At 39.7% G+C, this 20,901-nt stretch overlaps 1 protein-coding gene and 1 long non-coding RNA gene across 9 annotated transcripts in view; one reads left to right on the top strand and one right to left on the bottom strand.

The window, feature by feature from the left end:
* Window positions 1-9,194, bottom strand: part of WARS2 (tryptophanyl tRNA synthetase 2, mitochondrial) — a 40,083-nt gene extending 30,889 nt beyond the window's left edge. Inside the window, exons 1-3 of one of the 8 annotated variants that reach the window (XM_086882811.1) lie at window positions 8,399-8,764; window positions 8,195-8,269; window positions 7,317-7,397 (exon numbers count right to left, since the gene is read on the bottom strand). In XM_086882811.1, coding sequence (XP_086738937.1) covers window positions 7,317-7,397; window positions 8,195-8,269; window positions 8,399-8,404 — 162 coding nt within the window. In that variant the 5' untranslated portion in view covers window positions 8,405-8,764. Of the gene's footprint in view, window positions 1-7,316; window positions 7,398-8,190; window positions 8,270-8,398; window positions 8,783-8,891 lie in introns of those variants that run through there. The other 7 variants (XM_086882814.1, XM_086882813.1, XM_023940412.2 and 4 more) reach the window with 7 other exon arrangements.
* Window positions 8,777-15,729, top strand: LOC147654322 (uncharacterized). The gene is made up of 3 exons (XR_015284965.1): window positions 8,777-10,487; window positions 13,937-14,139; window positions 15,344-15,729. It is a non-coding gene; the product is annotated as an uncharacterized LOC147654322 (long non-coding RNA).
* Window positions 15,730-20,901: the final 5,172 nt, after the last annotated feature.

Genomic DNA, 20,901 nt, shown 5'->3' with positions numbered 1-20,901 from the left:
CAATACTCACAGACTAGATTTAAACTGTTATCAGTGCAGGCTGGTCCTGAAATCCCCAGGCTGGGCTATTTCCACAGAAAGGACAAATGACAGATGAGCAATGGATTAGGGGGACAAACACAAGTGTACATTTGTGCTCAGATCAAGAGGATATAGCCAAGTGAGATGAGAATGGTGACAGCAAACTGTGACTTGCTTATCAGACAGCTTGAGCCCAGAAATATCAAAGGAAAAGTTCCCTAGTTCGTGTGTGACAGTCACTGCTCTGCTTGTCCTAAAGAGATGTTCCTTGCTAACTTACCTGTATTATTCAAACTGGCCCACAGAATGCCAGGGAAATCACCAGCTCTCAGTTTGGATGCACCCCACGGAGTATATCAGTGTAAAAAAAGCCAAGTGTTTTTACTCTTAGTATCCCAGAGAGGTACAATATTCCATTTTCTTTGGGTACTGGCAAGTATTTTGAATACTGGAGATTTACAATGCTGCTGTGAAAACGTCCCTCTGAAGGGAGTGACAGCACCTCTGGCTGTTGTGACCTGGCTTAATGCTTGACGAACAAGAGTCAGAGCGCTGACACTGCTTTAACTCTGCAAAGATCTAAAATGTAGATATCGTAAAAAAAAAAAAAAACCAACAAAACACTCCAGTGGAAGTGTGTGAGGAGCAGAATGTGAACTTGACTGCAGAAATTACATGGGCTAATTTGTTGCCAGCAGAGATGCAAAATGAGATTCAGTCAGGAATTCAGAGGGCTGGACCCCTCATTCCCTTTACATAAGCAACAAAGAGGCTTTGAAATGTTTGAAACTGTTTTGTTCTTCCATGCAAACGGAAAGCACCCTATGGATGCCTATTAAGTAAAGTCTTTCCACATCTTGGCAAGTATGTGATTTCAAGAAAAATATTTGCAAATGGATAACCCAATTCAAGAAGAAGTCAAAGACCACCTTTGAAAGAAACTTTGATGTGGCTATAAAAAGATTATATTTACGAAGGATAGCATAACGTGGTTCTGTTGTTAAAAGTTTGTACCTCCCCATATTTTTTTGCTGTTTTTCATGTAAAAAGCAATGCTGGTAAGCAGAAAAGTGAATGCCCATGAGACGTAGGATTAAGGCAAAATCCTGGAAAAGAACGGCTCCCGACTGTTGGATACAGACAAAACAAGCCATTTAGCAATCTCCTTGCCAAAGGATAGGGATATTGGAGCATCCACAAGTGTGAAAGCAAATGATAAAAATAGCTGCTATGTGAATCTTAGGTGAAATCATCAGGAAGCCTGGAGTCTTCTATTAACATGGAAACACTTCTATATCTTTCCCAAGGTACAGCTGTCACACACAGATTTCAAAGTCAGAACTATGCACGTGGCCAAAGGAAAAGACGATGGTGAGACTAGGAAGTTGTGAAGACATTTGTAATTCACTTTTTTTTTTTTGAAGGCTGTCCAACAACCTTGAAATGAGATTAACAGGTCAGCCAGACTCTGAGGAATACACTATGCAGACCAATATACAGTAATTGATTGCCAATGAGTGTATGTGATCAAAAACAAAAATGGGATTCAGAACAACACATATTCCATCTGTCAGAAAGGAGAATGCATATTCTCATTAATTTCATCTCCTTTCAGCTTCTGAATACTTCTGGGAATTGGAAGAATCTTACAGAAGCTCTGAGCTTCTAAAGTAGAAATATAGCACTATCTAATTCTAGGATTTTTCTGCAGAAGAATGTAAATATTGACACCCACCTACATAAGTGAATGAGATGGGCTTACCACACTTTGAAATACCACTAAGAAACATTTAATTCACCTTCTAATCTGTACTGTAAGGATCCAAACCACTTATACATAAACAATACATGTAGTCTAAACAAAAAGAAATTTCTAGTCTGAACAGTTATGAAAGTGTCATCTAAACACCAATGAAGCATAGAAGGGTTTTACCTGCCTGTTACAAAGATAACATCCTTGCAGTAGTTTGTAACATGAACTACGTAACACCATGAGAACTGAGGAAAACCCTGTTTTTAAAAGTCACGCAACACTTATTCTTCATTCAGGTATTATGCAGACATCGCTGAAGCAACTGGATCAACTTCACCACTCCACTGTTTGGCCAGCTCCAAGGAGCAGATGTATGCCCTAGCACAATTCAAAGAACTTGAAGCTGAACGTAAAAGCAGATATTTAATTTCTGGTAGCAATCATCACATTTCAGCACAAGAATGAGGGAAATGAAAAAGTAAGTATATATATTTCATTGTCTATTTTGGTGTGTATACTTATATACCAATATGCATCTATTTCCTCTCACATGCAGCAAGAATTTCAGTGTACTCTCAAGGCTGATATCTATCTCAGGGGGCAAAAATATATTTAATCCTGTCCAGTGGATATATAGATTTACCTGATACAGCAGAAAATTATAAAATCTGCTATGTTATTTGTCTGAGTTGGGGACTCCAAGAATGATACTGTTAGTTAAGGGCTCAAATAATCAAAGGGAAAACAGTTTCAATTCACTGATTACAAACACAGCAAAAAAAAAAATATGATCAAAGGTGACTAACTGACTTGGGGTTTTCATTCACTTCAACTTCTGATCCTGCTGCAATTTGAGTCAATTCCACAAAATGTTTGTTCATCTAACCCTAGAGTCACATCATAAACCACAGCTTGTGTCATGGAAAAAGTAATTGTTAAGTGTCTAGAATAGCACTTGCTGTATTAGTAAACGGAAATTCTATCTGCCAATGAACCAGCATTAAAATGGGACCCCTGTCTGCTGTCTAGAGACAGAGGTGATCTGCTACAGACTGACTCACAATGCTTGCTCAGCATATGCACTGGAGAAATTCACACAAAACTTCAACATCCACGATGCCCAGAGTAGCATCTTTCATTAAACACACTGTACAAAAACACATTAATAAAAACAGAAGTCCCTCAAGAGAAAAAACAGGCTGAGTCAAGACACTGAAAGCAAGGGCCAGAGGGGAAAAGAATGGTGGGACTCTACCCAAGCCCTGCCAAGATGCCAGAATAAAGGGCTGTTTCCTACTAAAACAATCTATGTTTGCCAGATTTTATTGTTAGAACTCCATTATGGAAATGAATAGGACCCATTCACGCCTCAAAGCTCCTTCATTTTTGTCTACAGTGGGGGCTCTCTCTGCACAGCTACAACAGTGGTGAAAATCCACTACAGACAAGGCACTAAGCAAAGCAGTACAAGAAGTCTCTCTACAGCTGGAAGTCTAATAAATCTGTGTAGAAACCTGAGATCTCTTAAATCTAGTAAAAACCCAAGAAATGCGTATTTTCACTGTATATTAACTTGCCTTCTGCTCTGAAAATGATACAAAAGCTAATGACTTCATTCTTGCATAAGGAACTATTCCACTTTATCTGAAAGATAAGCCAGTTTCCCTAGAGGATTAAATATATTATTTAGTTATTATTTACCTATTTATTTATTTAGCTATTTAGTGATTAGAATAAAAACAAGTGACTGATTAGGAAAAACTTTCATTCCAACCTAACTAGAAGACACCAGGGGTTTAATCCAAAGACTGGAATATGTTGCTAAATCTAGTTGATTTCATAAGGATCTGGGTAACTAACTTTCAGTACCTGTGCCAAATAACAATAGTAAAAAATGTTAAAACTCAGGAAAAAAGAAAAAAAAAAAGGCACCAACTTGTACATATGAATCCACATAGAGGTTTTAATTGGAAAGAATTTCTCAAATCACTTGTATCTCTCCTAAAGGTCCTGGATATGACAATATATTGAACCAGCCCATACTGGACACCAGGAAACATCGGGGTCCGTGCTGCCTAACAGGTATTTGCATTTCCAGCCTTTTTTCCTCAGTCAAAAGCACTTTGCTACTTCCAACCCTCATGCTCTCTAGGAGAAAGAGATGCAACACAGGGGACTGCTACAATCATAAATCCAGGGCAAGCACTTAAAAATCTGACTGTTCATCCATCAATTTCAGCACACAAGTGTCTGGACAGGCATTCTGAAGCTGACCTGCTGCAGTAACCTGTGTATGTGTGCAACTTGTTACATGCACCTGGGGACTCATTTCATTAATGGTTAACAAAGTGACCCCTACGTTACAGCAACAAATTCAAGATGCGAACATGGATGCTTTTAAATTGTTTGCATTTCATTCATAACATAACTGAATGATACTGAAAATTGAGCTCCCTCTCCCACTGTAGTTTTAACTACAATCTTCGAAATCCTTAAGGATTAGAGTCTGGTAATTTCAGTTACTTCCTTTCTCTGGAGCCCATATGGTAACTATAGCTAAAAATTTTGAAGATTTTATTTGCAATCTGGGAAAAAGCATTTTAATGGTCTTCTCCAGAACAACCCTTCAATTTTTACCTGCCTTCTTCACAGCCATCTTTGTTAAAAAATATGAAACATGACCAGTTATTAACATGACTAGCACAGTAGCAATAGAGTGATCAGGTGGCCTGAATACTGAAGGAACAACACTTCCTCAAAAAAGGTAAATCAAATTTCACCAGACCCAAGCAATCTGAAGATCTCCTCTTAAAGTACTGACAGTACTGGCTAGAATCACTGAGGTACACAGAGGCCCAGCAAAGTATCAGAAGACCAAAACACAGGAAAAGTGGAGAAGTCTGGGAGGTACTCTGCTTAGCATCAATACTCAGTGAACAAAACCTATCTTTTGTAATTCTCTAGAAGATAACTAGAGGAAAACTACAGCAAATGTGGATTTGTTAAGAGCAAAGCATGCCAGATTAGTCTAACCGGCCTTGAGACTCATTAGGCTGCCACAGCAGGGGAAGAGGCAGTAAATGCCTCTTAATTTTAGCACCACCTTTGGTTACAAACTGTAAAGCAAACCAGAGAAACTACATTCAGGGATCTATACTGTGGTATTTTTTTAAAGATATTGACTCAGGTAAAGAAACACTCCTAAATGAGCTGCTAAGATTACCACCCTACTTGCTAAAATTCTTTGGATTTGAAGATCCTGTACTTGCAGTAATCCCGACTAAACATTCACCAGAGATATTTTCTGTGCAACACTCACCAAAAGGTAGAAAAAATATCATCGGAACAGTGGGACTCAAAACAATTTTCTCTTTGTTTGGCCTGAACTGCATGCACTAGAGTCAATGTCCTGAGTTTCAAAAAAGATAAATTCTAGCACCACAGAGGAAGGGATTTTGTGCTAAAAAACATTAACCCTTATGGCTGTAAAATGCAGTTCTGTACCACATAAAGCTAAAAGAGAATCCACCCTCTGATGCATCACTCCTGTGAAAGTTGACAAGAGATGAAGGTTGTAGGAAATCAAGATGTACAGCTTAGCAAAAATAACACAGCCACTGTGTGCAGATCATATGTGAAGGCCAGGCAAGGCTTTCCTACCAAAGAGGAAGCCTAGTGTGGGACAAAAGGCAGCAAAATGAGAAGTTCTTGTTTTCTTTAAAAGATATTCTCAGGAAGAAAAGCAATACAGGTATTAGTGTATCTTTATAGAAATTTTAATAGTGATAGCTACTTTGAAACTAGGAAAGATTATGCTAAAGACTCCTGACTTTTTGAAGGCAAATAACATCTAAATGTACTCTTCCAGCTGACTGTCTGGAAAGCCATCTAGTGATGCATAAGACCATTAAAAGCAAGACCTTGCCATTCCTGTACTTCCCCTTTGCAGCAAGGACTAAACCTAATCCATGTTTTATCAGGACATACACCAATAACTCACTGACTCACCTCAGATTAAATTTTCCTACTCACAGGTTACGCCATAGTTGGATTTCTCATGGTTTTATCAGTAATTCCCTAGTGTACCTGTACTTGCCATTTTTAAGAGTGGCTCATCAAAGAAACAGACTTGTTGAAATGACTTTCTATAACCCTGGCTTAGAGAGCTCTGAAGAAAAGTAAATCAGGGAATTTGAAAATAAGCTCTTTAAAGTCAAGCTACCCTAAACATAATGACTCCCTCCAACAAAATGTTATTTTCTTCTTAACCACATTTACTATGCCTACAAATTTTAGTTGCATGCTAGAAATAAGTAGAAATAGAAATAATAAAACAAAATGCACAGAGCAACTTTTCCACAGTATGGTAAATCCAGCATAGTGATGAACTGTGCACTACAGTGAAAAAAAGCTGAAACCAGAGAAATTATGTCTTCTAGTGATGACTGCATTATTGAACACTTAAACATCAAAACTATAAGGGTGCCAGTAGACACATTGCACAAGCTTGAAGACAAACACTTTTCCAGCTTGAAATTTGAATATTCCTCATCAGCAGGCAGCAAATGCATGATCAGTTCCAAACTGTCCACCATAGTAGCTGGACCACTCCCAAGTCCAGCCTGGCAACGGGAACAGCATAAATAAGGAAGCCATTTTTTCCCCTCAATTCTTTTGAAGACACAGTGTAAGTACTACTTCAATTCCAGTGCAACTCTTTCCAGACAGACGTAAGAGGGCACTTAAAGTGAGAAAAGTGACAAAATCCCACAACATACTGGCCTCACGAATTTAAAACCACAGGAACACCTTAAATTACTGCTGTTACTTGAGGGTGGGTGATCTGAAGTTACACAAAGTTGATCAGAGCACAGTGCTAGTAACACCAGGGCTGTGGGTTCAATCCTCACATGGAGTTTTACTTAACCCCAGAGCTGAACTGGATGATCCTTGTGGACTCAGAATATTCTGTGAACCATCACTAACTTTGTGTTTTTGGTTTGTTTGGTTTTTTTTATGAGAACATTTACAGAGTAACAGGAAGTAAGCACATTCTCAAACCTATCACTCCTTTAAGACATCATGGCAACAACAAAGAGGTGATAAAGAACCTGGTACATAATCTTGACCTAACAAGTGACTCAGAGGTGGCAAAGAAATGCACATTAGAGTAAATATGGAAGTATAACATGAGCCATGTTCATCCAGAGCAGATTTCTTTATTATGCAAGATAAACCAGATTTCTTGCTGAAGGAATGAAAGCAGGGGAGGGCATCTGTTGTGATACTGAACAGAGCCAAAAGAGTCACCAAGTGCATCAGGAAAGATAAGCTTACTCAAATCCTTTCAATATTTTTCAAGGAACTTTTGAGTTCTAAAAATAATGAGTGGTTTTAGGTATCTTTTCAAGACCTGCTTTGGCAATATATTACAGGGACAGTGTAACTGTTCAAATTATAAATTTTAGAAACCTAGGAAGATTTAGGCACATGTAAATGAAATTAAATCAAAGCACCTCAAGACATGGAAACACCCACCAACCTTATTAAGTTTGCCAAACTGAGATTTCTTTAGCTCTTCTATATTATTACAGTTCAACACAGTCTTATACATAAATGAAATCTGAAACAAAAATATGTTAAAAAAGTAAGAACCTTACTTCTGCCTCACACTTACAACTAGTAGGAAGAACATAGTTATTAAGTAAAATATCAGTTATCAAAGCTTCATATGGCATAGCAAGTTCTTCTTTTGCTTTTACTCTACCTCCTCAATAGAAAGGGCAGAATCAAGGTCATCAGCATGGTTGGTATTAGCTGTTTAGAACGTACTGAATTTTGCCCTGACTTCTTAATTCTAAAAATCCTGGTTCTGAAATAGTCCTGCAATGTGTAGGTTACCCAGATACACTACCACATAAAACAAGTTCTTGTGCATTAGTGTGTCTTACACCTTGATGTGCTCAAAATACCAGCTCCATGGCTGAAGGTATCAGCACTCACTGCAAAATCACAGAAGACACACAAAAAACACAATACAGATTACACCAGGGAACTGAAAGGAATCTTTGATCTTCTACTATTCTACTATTTCATCTCACAACACAAGACATATCTACCCTGGCAACTATTCTGAATAATGAACAATTGATTATGGAACATTATTGAAACATACCATACCACTCAGGATTTGGATGACATGTGAAAAGCAAGATTTTAAAGAAAAAGCCAATTGTCCAACTAGGGGAAACATTCTCTAAAATTATGCAATGTTAGCATTACTGTCATCAATTTCTTCTACTCACTTTAAAAACAAGGCTACAAGCTACAGAAAAATTTAGATTTCTAAGGCAAGCCATTCAATAGATATAAAACTACGGAGGCTGCCTACAAACACAAGGCCACTGAATACATACCTACCTGACCTGGCTGATTGCTCAGCGTTATCTTCCAAAGTACAATCAAAGCAATCAGTTGTTCCTTTATTTCAGTTTTCTAACAGAATGGGGAGAATGAGATGGGAAAAGGCTCCCAATGATTATAATGAAAATCCCAAAAGTATTAAAGAAATTTAAACACTACACCCCATTGAGATCGTCTAAGTACCAAGGGGGGGAGGCTGACATACATTCAGACACTTATGAGGTTTGGTTTTTTCCTTCCTGCCGGAGAAGACAGAAATTTGTGGCCAGTAGGTGCATTTAAAATCGAAAGGGAAAAAGCAAAGAACAACGCTGAAACCTCGCACAAGTCCAGCGCTATCTCGGCGACTGAAACGACCGGCACTTGCCGCCTCAGGCCTCCCTCTCTCCCGCTCCCCGAGCCCCTCGCAGAGTCAGAACCCCTGTGGCTGAGCGGAGCCAGCGAGAACCAGCCGGGAAGCGGGAGGGATGAGCCGGGAAGCGGGAATTTCGGGCGGAGAAGCGGGAAGGACGGGCGGGGAGCGCGGCTCCCGGAGGGGCGGCAGGAGCCGGCCCGGCCCCGCCCCGCGCCCTCAGCCCCGCGCATGCGCCGAGCCGGCCCGGGCACGGGCGGGATGGCGGCCGGGCCGGAGCGCGGGGCTCGTCCCACACCGGGGACACCGAGAAGCGAGGGGGAGATGGCCCAGGCCGGTTACCTGGCCGAGGGTCCCGCGGTGTAGGGCCCGGATCAGGCCACTCGGTGTCGCCATGGCAAACGCGGGAAGGAAGAGGCAGGGGGAAGGGAAAGAGGGCAGGAGCCCGGCAGGGTCCGCGCATGTCCCGCAGGCGCGGTGCCGGAGCGGCCGCCGGTGGGGCGCGGTTACCGGGAAGGGGCGGCGCTGGTGTCGGCATTGGCACAGGCCCGTGTCGGGGTGAAGGGCGTCGCGTCCCGTTTCCCATGGCTCCCGCCTGGCCTGCGGGGTGCCCTTGCAGCGGCGCCTCTCAGCAGCGCGTCCCATCGGGGCCTCCTCCAGCCCTGCATCCTGCCGGCCGCCTGGCCTTGCCCGCGGCTGCTCTCCCACGAAGAGATTGCAGCGTGGCCGCTGCTGGAAGATGCGTGCTTCGGCCCGTCCTGTCAAACTTAACCAAAGCCGGTCCCCGTAGAAACCCCCAAAAAGCTGCTCTCTGCCCTCAATCGGCTCTCCTCTGCCCGACAGCCGAGGCAGAATCAGCTCTCGTTGTCCAGCACCTCAGACACAGCGTGTCCCCAAATCCGGTCTTTGTGCCCATGTCTCTTCCATTGCACCAGGTAACAGAAGCAAAGCAGGAAACGCTGAAGTTACCGATGAGGGTTGACAAGCTCCCGAAGAAGTCGCACATCAACCCCTCCTGTCAGCTCCTCTGCAAAAGGTGCCTGGCTTCTCCCCAGTTCATTCTCCCCAGGCTGGGAAGCCACAAAACACTTGCTACCAGTATTCAGGTGATGGGAACCCGAGGTCATCTGCAGGTCTGCAGGCATCCGTGACAGTGACTGTGGGAATCTGCTATTGCAGGCCCCAGGAAAACAAACCACTGATAGGAAAGAAGGTGCACTTGTAGGTCTGTTACCAGTGGCACTGTGCATTGATTGGACAAGTGATTATTTATTTCCAGTAGCCCACTGCAACCCTGTCACTGAGGATATTATTATAGAATGTTCCCAAGTCTAAAATCTGGGTTTAGTAGTTAAACCCACTGTAAATTTACATAACTGTTTATTTATTTTCGCTTTGATGCATTGGTTAGTGACAATTTTTGTATTTTAAAACGATGTATGTAGAGTGCTTAGTACATAAGAGCGTAATCTTCATTTACTTTCCCAAGCACTGATCTGATACAAATGGTAAAAAATGGACTTTGATATTTTTACTTGAACCCAGAAATTGCACATACAATTTTTTTCATCATTTGCATCATCACTATAAATATTTTTCATAATTGGAGCTGAAGACTTCTATGTGTGATATTCGTCTTTGATGTTTTTATTGTTTCAGCAAATATGTGTCAGCCATTTTTGAGAACATAGCTAGGCAAAAATGACGTGAAGCTCAAAGTGGGAAACATCAGGGAAAGATGCTGAAAAATTGAATATGTTTTGAGATTTTCTAATTCTAAGACCAAAAAAATGATTGGACAAAAGCCTGTGGCTGCTCCACTAATGTGGGACTGAAGATATGATCTGAGTGGCAATACTGATGATGGAAAGGATGGGCAGCTCCCTAGCCCCTGCCTCCCATATAGAACTGTTCTCTTTTGGAGACTAAAGGCAGCAGGTAGAGCTATCTTAAACTAATGCCATGAAGAGGGGGATGCTGGAAACAAATGGGTTATACCTTAAAAAAGTTGCAAAGAAAATTGATGGAATGTGATAAGAAAATGTTAAGACAATTTTTCAGTTGCAAATAATTTAAACCAAAAATCCTTTCTGGTATGTTTACCAGGGAGAAATCTTTCAGCATCTAATAAATATCAGTATTATAATGTGGTTATAAATCAGTAACTTAAACGTTGGTTTGAGTCAAAATGATGAAGGAAAAAGGCTGTGTAGAATTCAGCAATAAAAAACTAAAGAATGAAGATGAAGTTAATACTACTGAAAAAGCATTAGTGTGCATTTTCAAGGTTATTAGAATTTGAGTTAATAAATGGAACAGTAAAAGGTGATGCTTTTTAGACTTGTAATACCTTTGACTTCATAGCACAGAGAATTCTGATAAACATGTATGAAATTGCTAAGGGCTGATCAGATGACAGTCTTCAAAAGTACCTGTTATAGTAGAGTTTTAGGGTGACTTGTGCTTTTTCCTGCTTGATACTGCTGCTGGTAATCTGGAAATAGATTCTGAATAATTAAAGTTGAAATATGCTGCTGATAAAAATATTGACAGACTCATAAATGAAACTAAAACCATCATGATAATACAGATAATAGGAATCTATTAAAGCAAAGCATGTTTTAAAATCAAATTGAAACAGAAGTAAAAAGCTGAATTAAAGTTGGATTTTTTTCTTTAACCAGAACTGAGCCTGTGTTACTACTTTTAAGTCTTTAACCCAAATTTAAGCTGAAGCAAAAAAAAAAAAAAAAAATCAACACAAAATTTAAACAGTTCTTTAACACAAGAAGAGCCCACTGCTATGGCAGAAATGTAGCAGGGGCAGAAGAATAAGCATGGGATATTCTTGATGCAGGCGGAGAGGCGGAGTGGTGTGATTGTGCAAGGCAGGTGAGATGAGGAAGGGGTTGGCTTGAGAATCCCAGAGAAGATGACATGGCTTGCATCCTGAGAGATAGCCAAGTTAAGAGAGGAGAAGGATTCACTGCAAATACTTATTGTCCTCTGAAATCTCCCGCTGATGTCAAAACACCTCTGACCTCTCTCTCGTGTACTATTCCTAGAGACTTTCCTCCTACCCTTATTATTCCAATACACATTATGAATCCATTCACGACTGTTGAGATGTGAGGAATTTGCTACAGAGCCAAAATTCGGAAAATTTGATAAACCAGAACTTGGTTAAAATATCACCAGTGCAATTTGCTGATCTTAATACCACCAAACTGACTGTGGACTTAGAACCAAGAGTTTTAAACCAAATCTTTCAGATCAGTGTGCATCCCATGGGACATGGGGATTTTGCAAGAGATCTAGAGATTGTGTTGAACAAGTAAATCTATTTGCTAATGATGTCCTGTAGCTCATAGAGTCAAGTTTTTAGTACTGGGGTACCAGTCAGAAATTGCTATGTCCACTTCGAGTTTCTGTGCTTGAAAAGAGATATTGCAAAATCAGGGAAATAACTACACATGATAGCTGTAAAATTATTTAAGAAAAGACTAGGCACATTCATAGTTAAGTAATCGGTGATGATGCAGGAAGTCCTAGAAGCAGAACAGAAAGCCTGTGATTCTTTTTCCAGGTAGGAAGACCTCTGTAGCTGGGTTACAGCCCACCAAACTTTTATTTTCATGAAACCTTCACGAGGCAGTGCTTTCCACAGGAGTATGTAACATTCTGTGATGTGAACAGGGTTCTGGGGATCAGTTAGGGATGTGTAGAAGCTTTTTATGCACAGCCTTCTTGTCTTGCCTAACATAGAAATTAGAAGTTTGGGTTTTGGCAGCAGAGTGTAAAATGGATGAATTGTTCAAGAAGCTGAATAAATTTTGAAAACCTGGCTTTATTCCTTGCCACTGTTAAAAATCATGTGCGCTAAAATTTTTCGTTCCTCACCTGAAAAAATATTAGAAATTCTCTACACTCCTATCTAAAAGCTATTTTTTTTGTTACTGTGCTTTCAGTGTATCACATGCTAAAAACATGAAACAGTCTAAAATATTAGAACATGCTAATTTAATGTGTAAGATTTATGTTTTATGCTTGATCTATTTGCACTTTATCTCCCATCTTTAAGACAGAGTAACAGTTATTCAAGTCAGCATTGTCAAAATAATTTCACTTATACTCTTGAATCATTCACATCCTCTGGTAAAAAAAAAAAAAGTAGAAGGAAATTAAGGAAATTAGTAACTTTCTACTCAATGAAGGGATTATGACAGGAAATCCTATGTTAAGAAAGATTTGGACACCATTTTGGATCAAAAACATATTTTAAAAAAATCAACAAAACTCAATAAAGCAAGACCTTTGCAGAAAAAGTAGCATACTATGATATAGCTAGAGACAGTATCATCATATTTATACAGGAGAGGGAAATTAATTAAATCACATCACAGGGTTGATGCTGTGATTTTTCAATTTCTGAGTGATCATGTATTTTAATGTAGCTTGTGGGAGGGGTAATTATAACTGTTTTTATTGTTTGCTGTAGCATTGCTCAGATATTGTCTAAAACAGGATGCCTTTGTGCTGTGCATTACTCAAGCACGCACCAGATGACAGCCCCTGCTCCAAATAGCTCACAGTTGAAAAAAAAGTGAATACAGATCAAAGAGTGCATGACACACAAGAGTGGTAAATTAATTTGCAGAAATCAATATTCAAATATTGTTGTTTTTCAAGTGAAGGTTGTCGTTAGCAAGGTACTACTCGAATGAAAGAGCAAGGAAAGGGGATTTAGGCAAACTGGGGAAGGCAGAGGAAGGAGACCAGGGAGCTTGTGATGTGAAGAAGAGTGAGAGCAGAAGTTTGAAAAGGCAGCCAAACAGCACAGGAAAGAGCCCAGGCAAACCCTTCACACTGTCATACGTAAAGAACTTCACTTGAGATGTGTAGATTGGTGTAGTTTAAAAAGTACATCTTCAAAATTCTTGAGAGCCTAGAGGTTAGCAGCAAGACTGGCTGAAGAGGGTGAAGCAATTACTCTTACCTGTTTCATTTTGTATTTTACACATTCTATGGAAGAATCTTTTGGCCATTTTTATACATCTGTCTGTTCAGTGAAGCTTTAGAAGGGTAGTCACTTGGAAGTGCCGAAGATATGGCAGAGAGCAGGAAGAAGAGTTGTACTGTCTCTTGTATGCTGAAACTGTTGGTGGTATCAAACCATTGCTGAGAGCTATATCCTCTGAAGTTACTGGAAAAACACTGTGTTGGTAGCCACTGAGAAATAAAAACACCTAGAATCTTCTGAAATCTGTGAACCTTTTCTCTATATTGGGGAAAAGAAATCTTTCCTACGTGTTCTTTTGTATTATCATCAGTTATGGTGACTGTGTTCTTTACATTCATTTTGAATCTGTGTTTCCTGTCATGAGCAGATTAAAAACAGAAGAGAGTGGAGTGAAAGTTTTCTATTGCAAACATCTGTTTCTGAAAAAGGATTGTATTTCCATGTCCTGGAACATCAAGGGGAAAAGCTTGCCTCCCCAGACACACACCTTTGGTTTGCAGCAATAAGGAGTTTATAGACAAGGTTGCTTTACTACAGTAAATAGAAAACCCATTTCTGCTATTATTTCCGGTGAGTAATACAGCCTGGATGTCTGAGGAGACCTTCAATTGTTCCCAGCAGAGAGCTATCTTATTCTATATCTTTAAAATGCTTAACAAATTTTTGTGCATAACATAAGCAAAGCTTTTAATAATTCCTGTCTTTTGTATCTGAAACTGTGTTTTATATGCAAATATTGCTGTCCAGGTAAGTGTTCTTGGAGAGTGTCATTAGAAGTGGTGAATGGACATACTTATCCCATGTAAGTCAAACGAAATCCACAGGAAAAAACCCCAAAAACTACAGTGTCAACAGACTTTACAAAGAAAAAAAAAAAAATTGATGCTGATGTATCATTCTTATCTGTCTCCTTTTAAATAGCACAAGGTTGAAAGGGAGAGAAAACATGTAAGAAGCACTTGGGGCCAGATATACAGTACTTTCTTGTACTTTGTGGTATTCTTACATGAATTTAGCCCTGGAAAGGAGGAAATTTATTTGTTTAGAAGGTACCCTGAGAACTTCCTATCTCCTGCATAAATGCCCTCCTTTTAAAGATACTGGAAAACACTGTGAAAGTATCACCCAAAATATATTGCACTAGATTCATGTACTCCCTCACCCCACTGAACCCAGAGATCCGTTGTTTGCAAAACTGGAACAAATATGGGAAACACTTTGATAGAATCATCATCTGGGCTGGTTCCCCGTTTGTGATTGTCTCGAGCACCGAGGAGGCTTTTGCTGGTATGCAGCAGTGATTCTTCCTTTCCAAAGTGGAAGCACATCTTCAAGTAACAATTTTACTTTGGGCGACATTAATTAGTGAGGCTGGTCCTCTGCCTCCTAAAAATTTCCCTCTGCCAAAATCTCCATCATGTATACACAACTGATATTTCCGTGTCTGTGAACATATTAAAAACTCAAGGTGTCAAATTAATTTAATTAATTAATTAATATTAATCCTATAATTAATAGAAAAAAATGAAGAAAATGTAAACCTTTAACGTTTCAAAACAAGATTGGCAAAGTTGAGAACTTGCTTGTTAGAAAATTCTTGTAAGTGAACAGATTTGGAAAATTCAGGAATCAGTAGGAATTCACAGTCTGAACCTGTGCTTTTTAACTCTGGTTGTTCACTTTAGTAAGAGAACTCACAGTTGGCCATTTACAGTGATTAATATGTAATTAATGTATAATGTAATTAATATGACATCTCTCTCACTTTCTCTAGAGGATATATTACAGTGTGAACATCTGCCTGTGACTTACATGGCTGTCCAAGATACTCAGAAGACAATCTAGAAAGTATAAAGAAATGAATCCTTCATCCTGCCTGTTGGAATAAGGATCCTTAAGATGTGAGAGTGGGGTACAGAGAGAGCTGTTTGTGAAATTTGCATTTATATTGGGGGTTGTCAGGCACCAGACACTTATGTAAAGACATTGATGTCAACCCTATTATTTATTTTTATAAACAGTCCCAGTTTCTATTAAGTATACCATATTTCCAATATAAATTAGTCTAATTTTACTTTCCAGTTTTAAATTGTGTAACCTCATTGCATTTTAAGCTAAAACACATTTTTGTTTAATAAATCTTCTCCTCTTATAATCAAAGAATGTTTTTATTTTTATTTCTTAAAGAAACAGCATGGACTTCCCTCCCCGCCAGCTGTTGTAAAATAGGCTTTACACCTTTTAAATTACAATGTGACTCCTTAATCTTTTCAGCTTTTCAAGATCTTCTCTTCAGCTTAAGCACCAAAATGTGCTATTGCTATTCTCATTATCATTCATCTGCTTCTACTCAACCATTTGCTAAAAACAAAGTAAAAATAGAAGCTTTACTGAAAAAATTTGCAGATACACGGAGTCATAGAACAATAAATAGCATTTATGTATTTGAAAATAGGGTTAGTTGCTGCACCAAACTGAGCTCAATTTTTTTTATCTAATCTTTATCAATTTCAGTGTCAGTGTTTTCCACAGTACTACAATTTGTAAGGGTGACAGGTATTTTAGTTTCCAGGTGTGTGACCTTCCATATTTATATGTGTTCAGACTCATTGCTTGAATGAGCTCCCCTTCCTGCCAAACAACCCAGCTGTGTATAACCAGATCAATGCAGTTTATCATTCCACCAAGCTGTGTATCATCTGCAAACTTTATTAGCAGCACTTTCCTATTTTCTTCTTTGTGGTTAATAAAAATGCTAATTGCTAAACTTGGGCTTAACACCTATTGAACTGGTAATGATTTAACATCTAGTTAATGTACAATTCAATATACAGTTTACTGATTATGTGATGTTAATCAAAAAAATAAGACTATCATGAAGTACCAAAATAAAATCTTTCCAAAAAAATGTTGCTATGGCACAGCCAAGTGTATTTCTAGAAAGAATGAAGTACGTAAAATACAGAGTTGTTATAATTATCTCTAAAAAGATCACTTGCATGTGATTATTTAGTAACATTCCTAGACAAAGTTTTTCAAAGTTGTTTTGTTTTCTATTTTGCCTTTTATATGCACTTTTGTGGCTATGCTCTGACTATTGTGTTCCCATCTGGAAAACGCAAACCACCTATGTTTTATGGGACACTTTGACTGGGTATGCAGCTGCTTTGTTTCATTAGAGCAATGAGAGGCTGCTGAAATAGATTCTAGCACCCTTTGCTTTCTGCACTCCAAATTCCTCCTGACTTGCCACTTCCACCACCAATAACTCCCACCATACCCTCTTGTTTGCATTCCCTTATTTTGGCTTCATCCTGCGAATATGAAAAATTCCACTGGCTCACGTGATTATTTTCCCCTTGTATACCAAACTGGTACTTAATTCTGGTGGAGTGACTAGCTGTCGAGAGCACCAAGTTTGTTGGGGCTGACAGCAAAACCTCCCTTTTCTGCCACCTTCTTATCTTGTGCCCTAGACTCAGAGAGTGCACGTGTCCACTTTCCTCTTCATCACTCTTCCAGGGAGAGGGCTCTTGGTATCCCCTTTGATGCAGAAGACAAGCATGGTGCCTCCCACCTTCCCCTCAGCTTGACTAAAAAGAGGGCTTGGCATGATAGGTGCATTCCTCTCAGAGGCTTCATATGAATGGCCATACTTGCTGTTAGTTTTTGTAACTAAAAGTTGTTCTGTTGTTGTTGTTGTTATTTTTCCCCCCATGCAGAGTTGTTCTCTTTTGGACTGGCCACCATCATTCATTGTTCTCCATGAAACAGAAACTGCCATTGCCCTCAGGGGAGATAGTGGCTGCCTATACTGTGAGGCATCATAAAATACAGACCCCGTTGGGAACAATGGGGAAAAGCCTTCTCAACGTGGCCACCAGCTGAGGCCCACGCCAAGCACTGGGGAGCAGCAGCCACGCTGAGGGGAGGCAATGGTCCACCAAGGAGCCTCTTGGCCCTGCCTGAGGGAAAATGAGATTACACGCAACAGGAAAAATATCCAAACCAAACCAGCTTAATTGCAAGAAGCAAGTGAAATAAGGTCTTTGTGCAAGGTTACAAAGAGTTGTACTTCTATGTGAGCTAGCAGAGCTCTTAGCCAGTTTTGTAGAGGAGGTTTTAGATCTTTTTGCCGCTTTCTCTTTTGGTTGCCTTGACTCCCCCTTAAAAACTAAGTGGACAAAACTCTTATTAGGCAAGAATTTTTGTCACAGAATAATAAGCATTTTGTCTATGAAAATATGATATTTTTCCACCCTCCCTCCCTTTTTACTGGGCAGCCTTCTTCCTCATAAACTCTTGGCTCTATGGAGTGCGTATTATTTTTTAACAAGATCGGAGATAAAGAAAGGTCTAATAATGTGTCATTCATTTTCAGTCTCTAAGTAAATCAACATATTCAAATACATCTTTGAAGTTACTGTAAAATTTATAACCAAACCATATGCATTATGCTGCTAAGAAGAGCACACTGTATTTTTTTCATGGAGAGTAAAGAATCAACAAAGCATGCCTGAGTCTGAAAATTCTGCCTAATTCTAGAGTATTTTATTACCTCTGAAGCATGCATTTAGTGAGAGAAAATATTTTAAAAGATGAAAAATGTAAGGGCAAACATCAACAATTTTGCACAGGCCATTTTGTAGGAATATTGTGATTATTTTTGAAAAGAATCATTGTGAGTCAGGGAAATAAATTAGAAAATAAAAAGGAATTCAAACTATTCAGGTAATTAAAATCACAGTTAGCATATTCAACCAAGTCAAACAGTAATCTGTTAAAATATCTTGTACATAAGCCTCCAGATCTCCATTCTTGTACATTTACAGTTCCATAAGATGAACAGTCATTTGCTGCCATTATTCTTCATAACAGAAAAATTCCTCTTGAGCAGAAATCTTAACCCTGCCACAGAGTGACACTTTAGGATTATGCCTATGACTATTTCAGTATCCTTGTAATTCAGTTGATAAAGTTGATCTGTAAAGATTTAGTATATGATCTCTGCTCTGCAGAGCAGGGACAGTAATTACTTTGAAGGTAGTGATTGATCTAGAATGAAGAAGCTGCGTTCTCAACAGAGACAGTAAGTTACTGGTATTGTACACTAATTAATGTGACTTTGGGAGCTGAAAGGCAGACTTTTGGTTTTAAATCACCATAAATCCCACTCAGGGTGTTAGGTGTGCTGGTCACCTTCCACACTGACTGAGAGAGTGTTTAAGAAGGGCTTAAACAATGAAGTCCACTGCTCATGTTAGAGCATCGAGTGCAGGACTGGAGGATCGATTAGAGTGATGGAAACAATGGAAAGTAGGAGGAAGCAGTAAGGGAGCAAACTCAAAAATCATGATACAAGAAATGAAGTGAATTCACAATGGTCTTGAAAGAAAGCCAAAGAAAGGGGTTTTTTGAGCAGAGCCCTGACGGCAAGCAGATCTGGGATCATGAGCAAAGCGATACATTCTTGTTCAATCTTACTGTTATTTCAAGAAGTGGGACTTTTTTTGTAGTAAAACAAGATTACTTCAAAGAAATACCTGGCTCTTGTAACCAATTTCTCATTCTAATGGAAACAGCCTGCGATCTTGTGCATACAGGCTAACTGCTCAGGCCATGGTGGAGTTAGACACTAAAACCAGAGAGGGGAAAAAATGAAGAAAAACAGAGAAAGAGACAGAGGGAAATTTTAGAAAAGGACATGGCAAAGTGGGAAAAAAATGAAAACTTGCAGGAAATTAACCCAAGGCACAGAGATATAAAAGAATGTAGTCAGGATGTAATCTTCAGCATGATAGTAAGTCAACCAAGAGATGCTAATGTCTGGGGGAAAGAGTGAACCCTAAAGTGTACCCATGTTCAAATCTCTGATAAAACAGAGCCTGTTCACCCCTTTGCCATTTCAGAAAAGCAGCCCTGTCTGACAGGCAGCCAGGCATCATGATGGAGGGCTAAAACACATGAAGCTGCTGCCCATTTGGAACACACTCTGTCTCCTTTCACATCTGCAGAGCATTTAGCTGCTTGCATCTGGTTGTGTTTGCGCAAATATAATTCCATATTCACTAATAATTCCCGAGGCTAAAGGCCCCTCTCCTGTAACCTTGTTAATATTCTCACAAGGCCTGGTGTGAACGCCTCACAGCATTTGGATTAGAATTCAGTCTGGTGGGTTTTCCTCCCCCCCCCCCGTCTCTTACTCTTTCTCTCGTTCGTACTTTTCTGGCCTCCAGTTTCCTGGCCACCCACATGACGAGACACTCTCCCTCCCGCTCTCTCCCCATTCTCAGTTTCAAGGAATTTCCTTTTGTCAAAGGCGAAGTGTGATTGACATATTTTCCCCCTCTTAAGTGCAGTCTTCTTAATACTTGATTTAACTATGTCCTTATGGGGCTCGTATAATCATTACCTAGGTGAGAAAGAGACCCCCTGCTCCCTCACTAGCATCCAATCTTGGCCTTCAAGCACCAGACAACTGGCTACTTAGCTCTTTTTACATGGTTTTTATTCACTTTTTAAAGACATTTTTATTAATTTGGTGGTGATGAGGTGTTCAAGATTGACAGCATTGGAAACTGAAGTAATTTGTTTGTCCACAAAACAGGTACCACCAAAGCAGCAGAGCTACTGGCTCCCTTACTGGTGTTCATGGGGATCCCCTTTCAGAGCACCTCACCAAAGTCAGAAAAATTGCCTTCTCCTCTGGCCCTTGTGAAGGCAATTCAATTTTCTAGTCAATACTCAACCATGATGCTAAGACTGATAAAAAACTGAGCTGTTGCTTACCCTGACCAGAATGAGCATTTTGCTGGTTTGCTTGTGGTTTCTGTGCTCTTTAACACGAGAAATGGTTTCCTGTTGTTCTCCAGATTATTTTCTATGTGACCTGCATAGCACGTTGTGGACAAATGTCCACCCCAGGTAGAGTCCAAGGTGTGTTAGGGTGGGGACAAAGGGTTGAAGGAGAATGGCTGTGGGATTTGGGAATGTAGATGGGCTCCTGGCAGACTAAAAGGAAGGTGAATCCCCAGGCTGGTAGTTCGGAGTCCTTAATGTTTCCCTGGTTAATCTGTGATGGGCACACTGCTGCTGTGCTCTGTTTTCATCCATGTCTTGTATACAGGAAAGTAAAACTCTGTGTTATGATATCCGTGGGTTGGCTGTGGGAATGGAGAGGCTGCTCTGAGACTGAACCAAAAATTTTCAATACCATGTAGCAAGGGTTACTAATGAGTTTTTGAATTAAGATTGCAAGATTGCAAGATTTTAGCGCACTTTTGAATCCATGAGAGCCAACCAGAGATTTGTATTGAGTTTAACAGTTAATAG

Source organism: Cyanistes caeruleus, chromosome 3 (genome assembly GCF_971803275.1).
Source record: "Cyanistes caeruleus chromosome 3, bCyaCae1.hap1.1, whole genome shotgun sequence".
Classification (NCBI taxonomy): Eukaryota; Metazoa; Chordata; class Aves; order Passeriformes; family Paridae; genus Cyanistes; species Cyanistes caeruleus.
The sequence above is the reverse complement of the archived record's forward strand: the minus strand, read 5'-3'. Positions and strand labels throughout refer to the sequence as shown.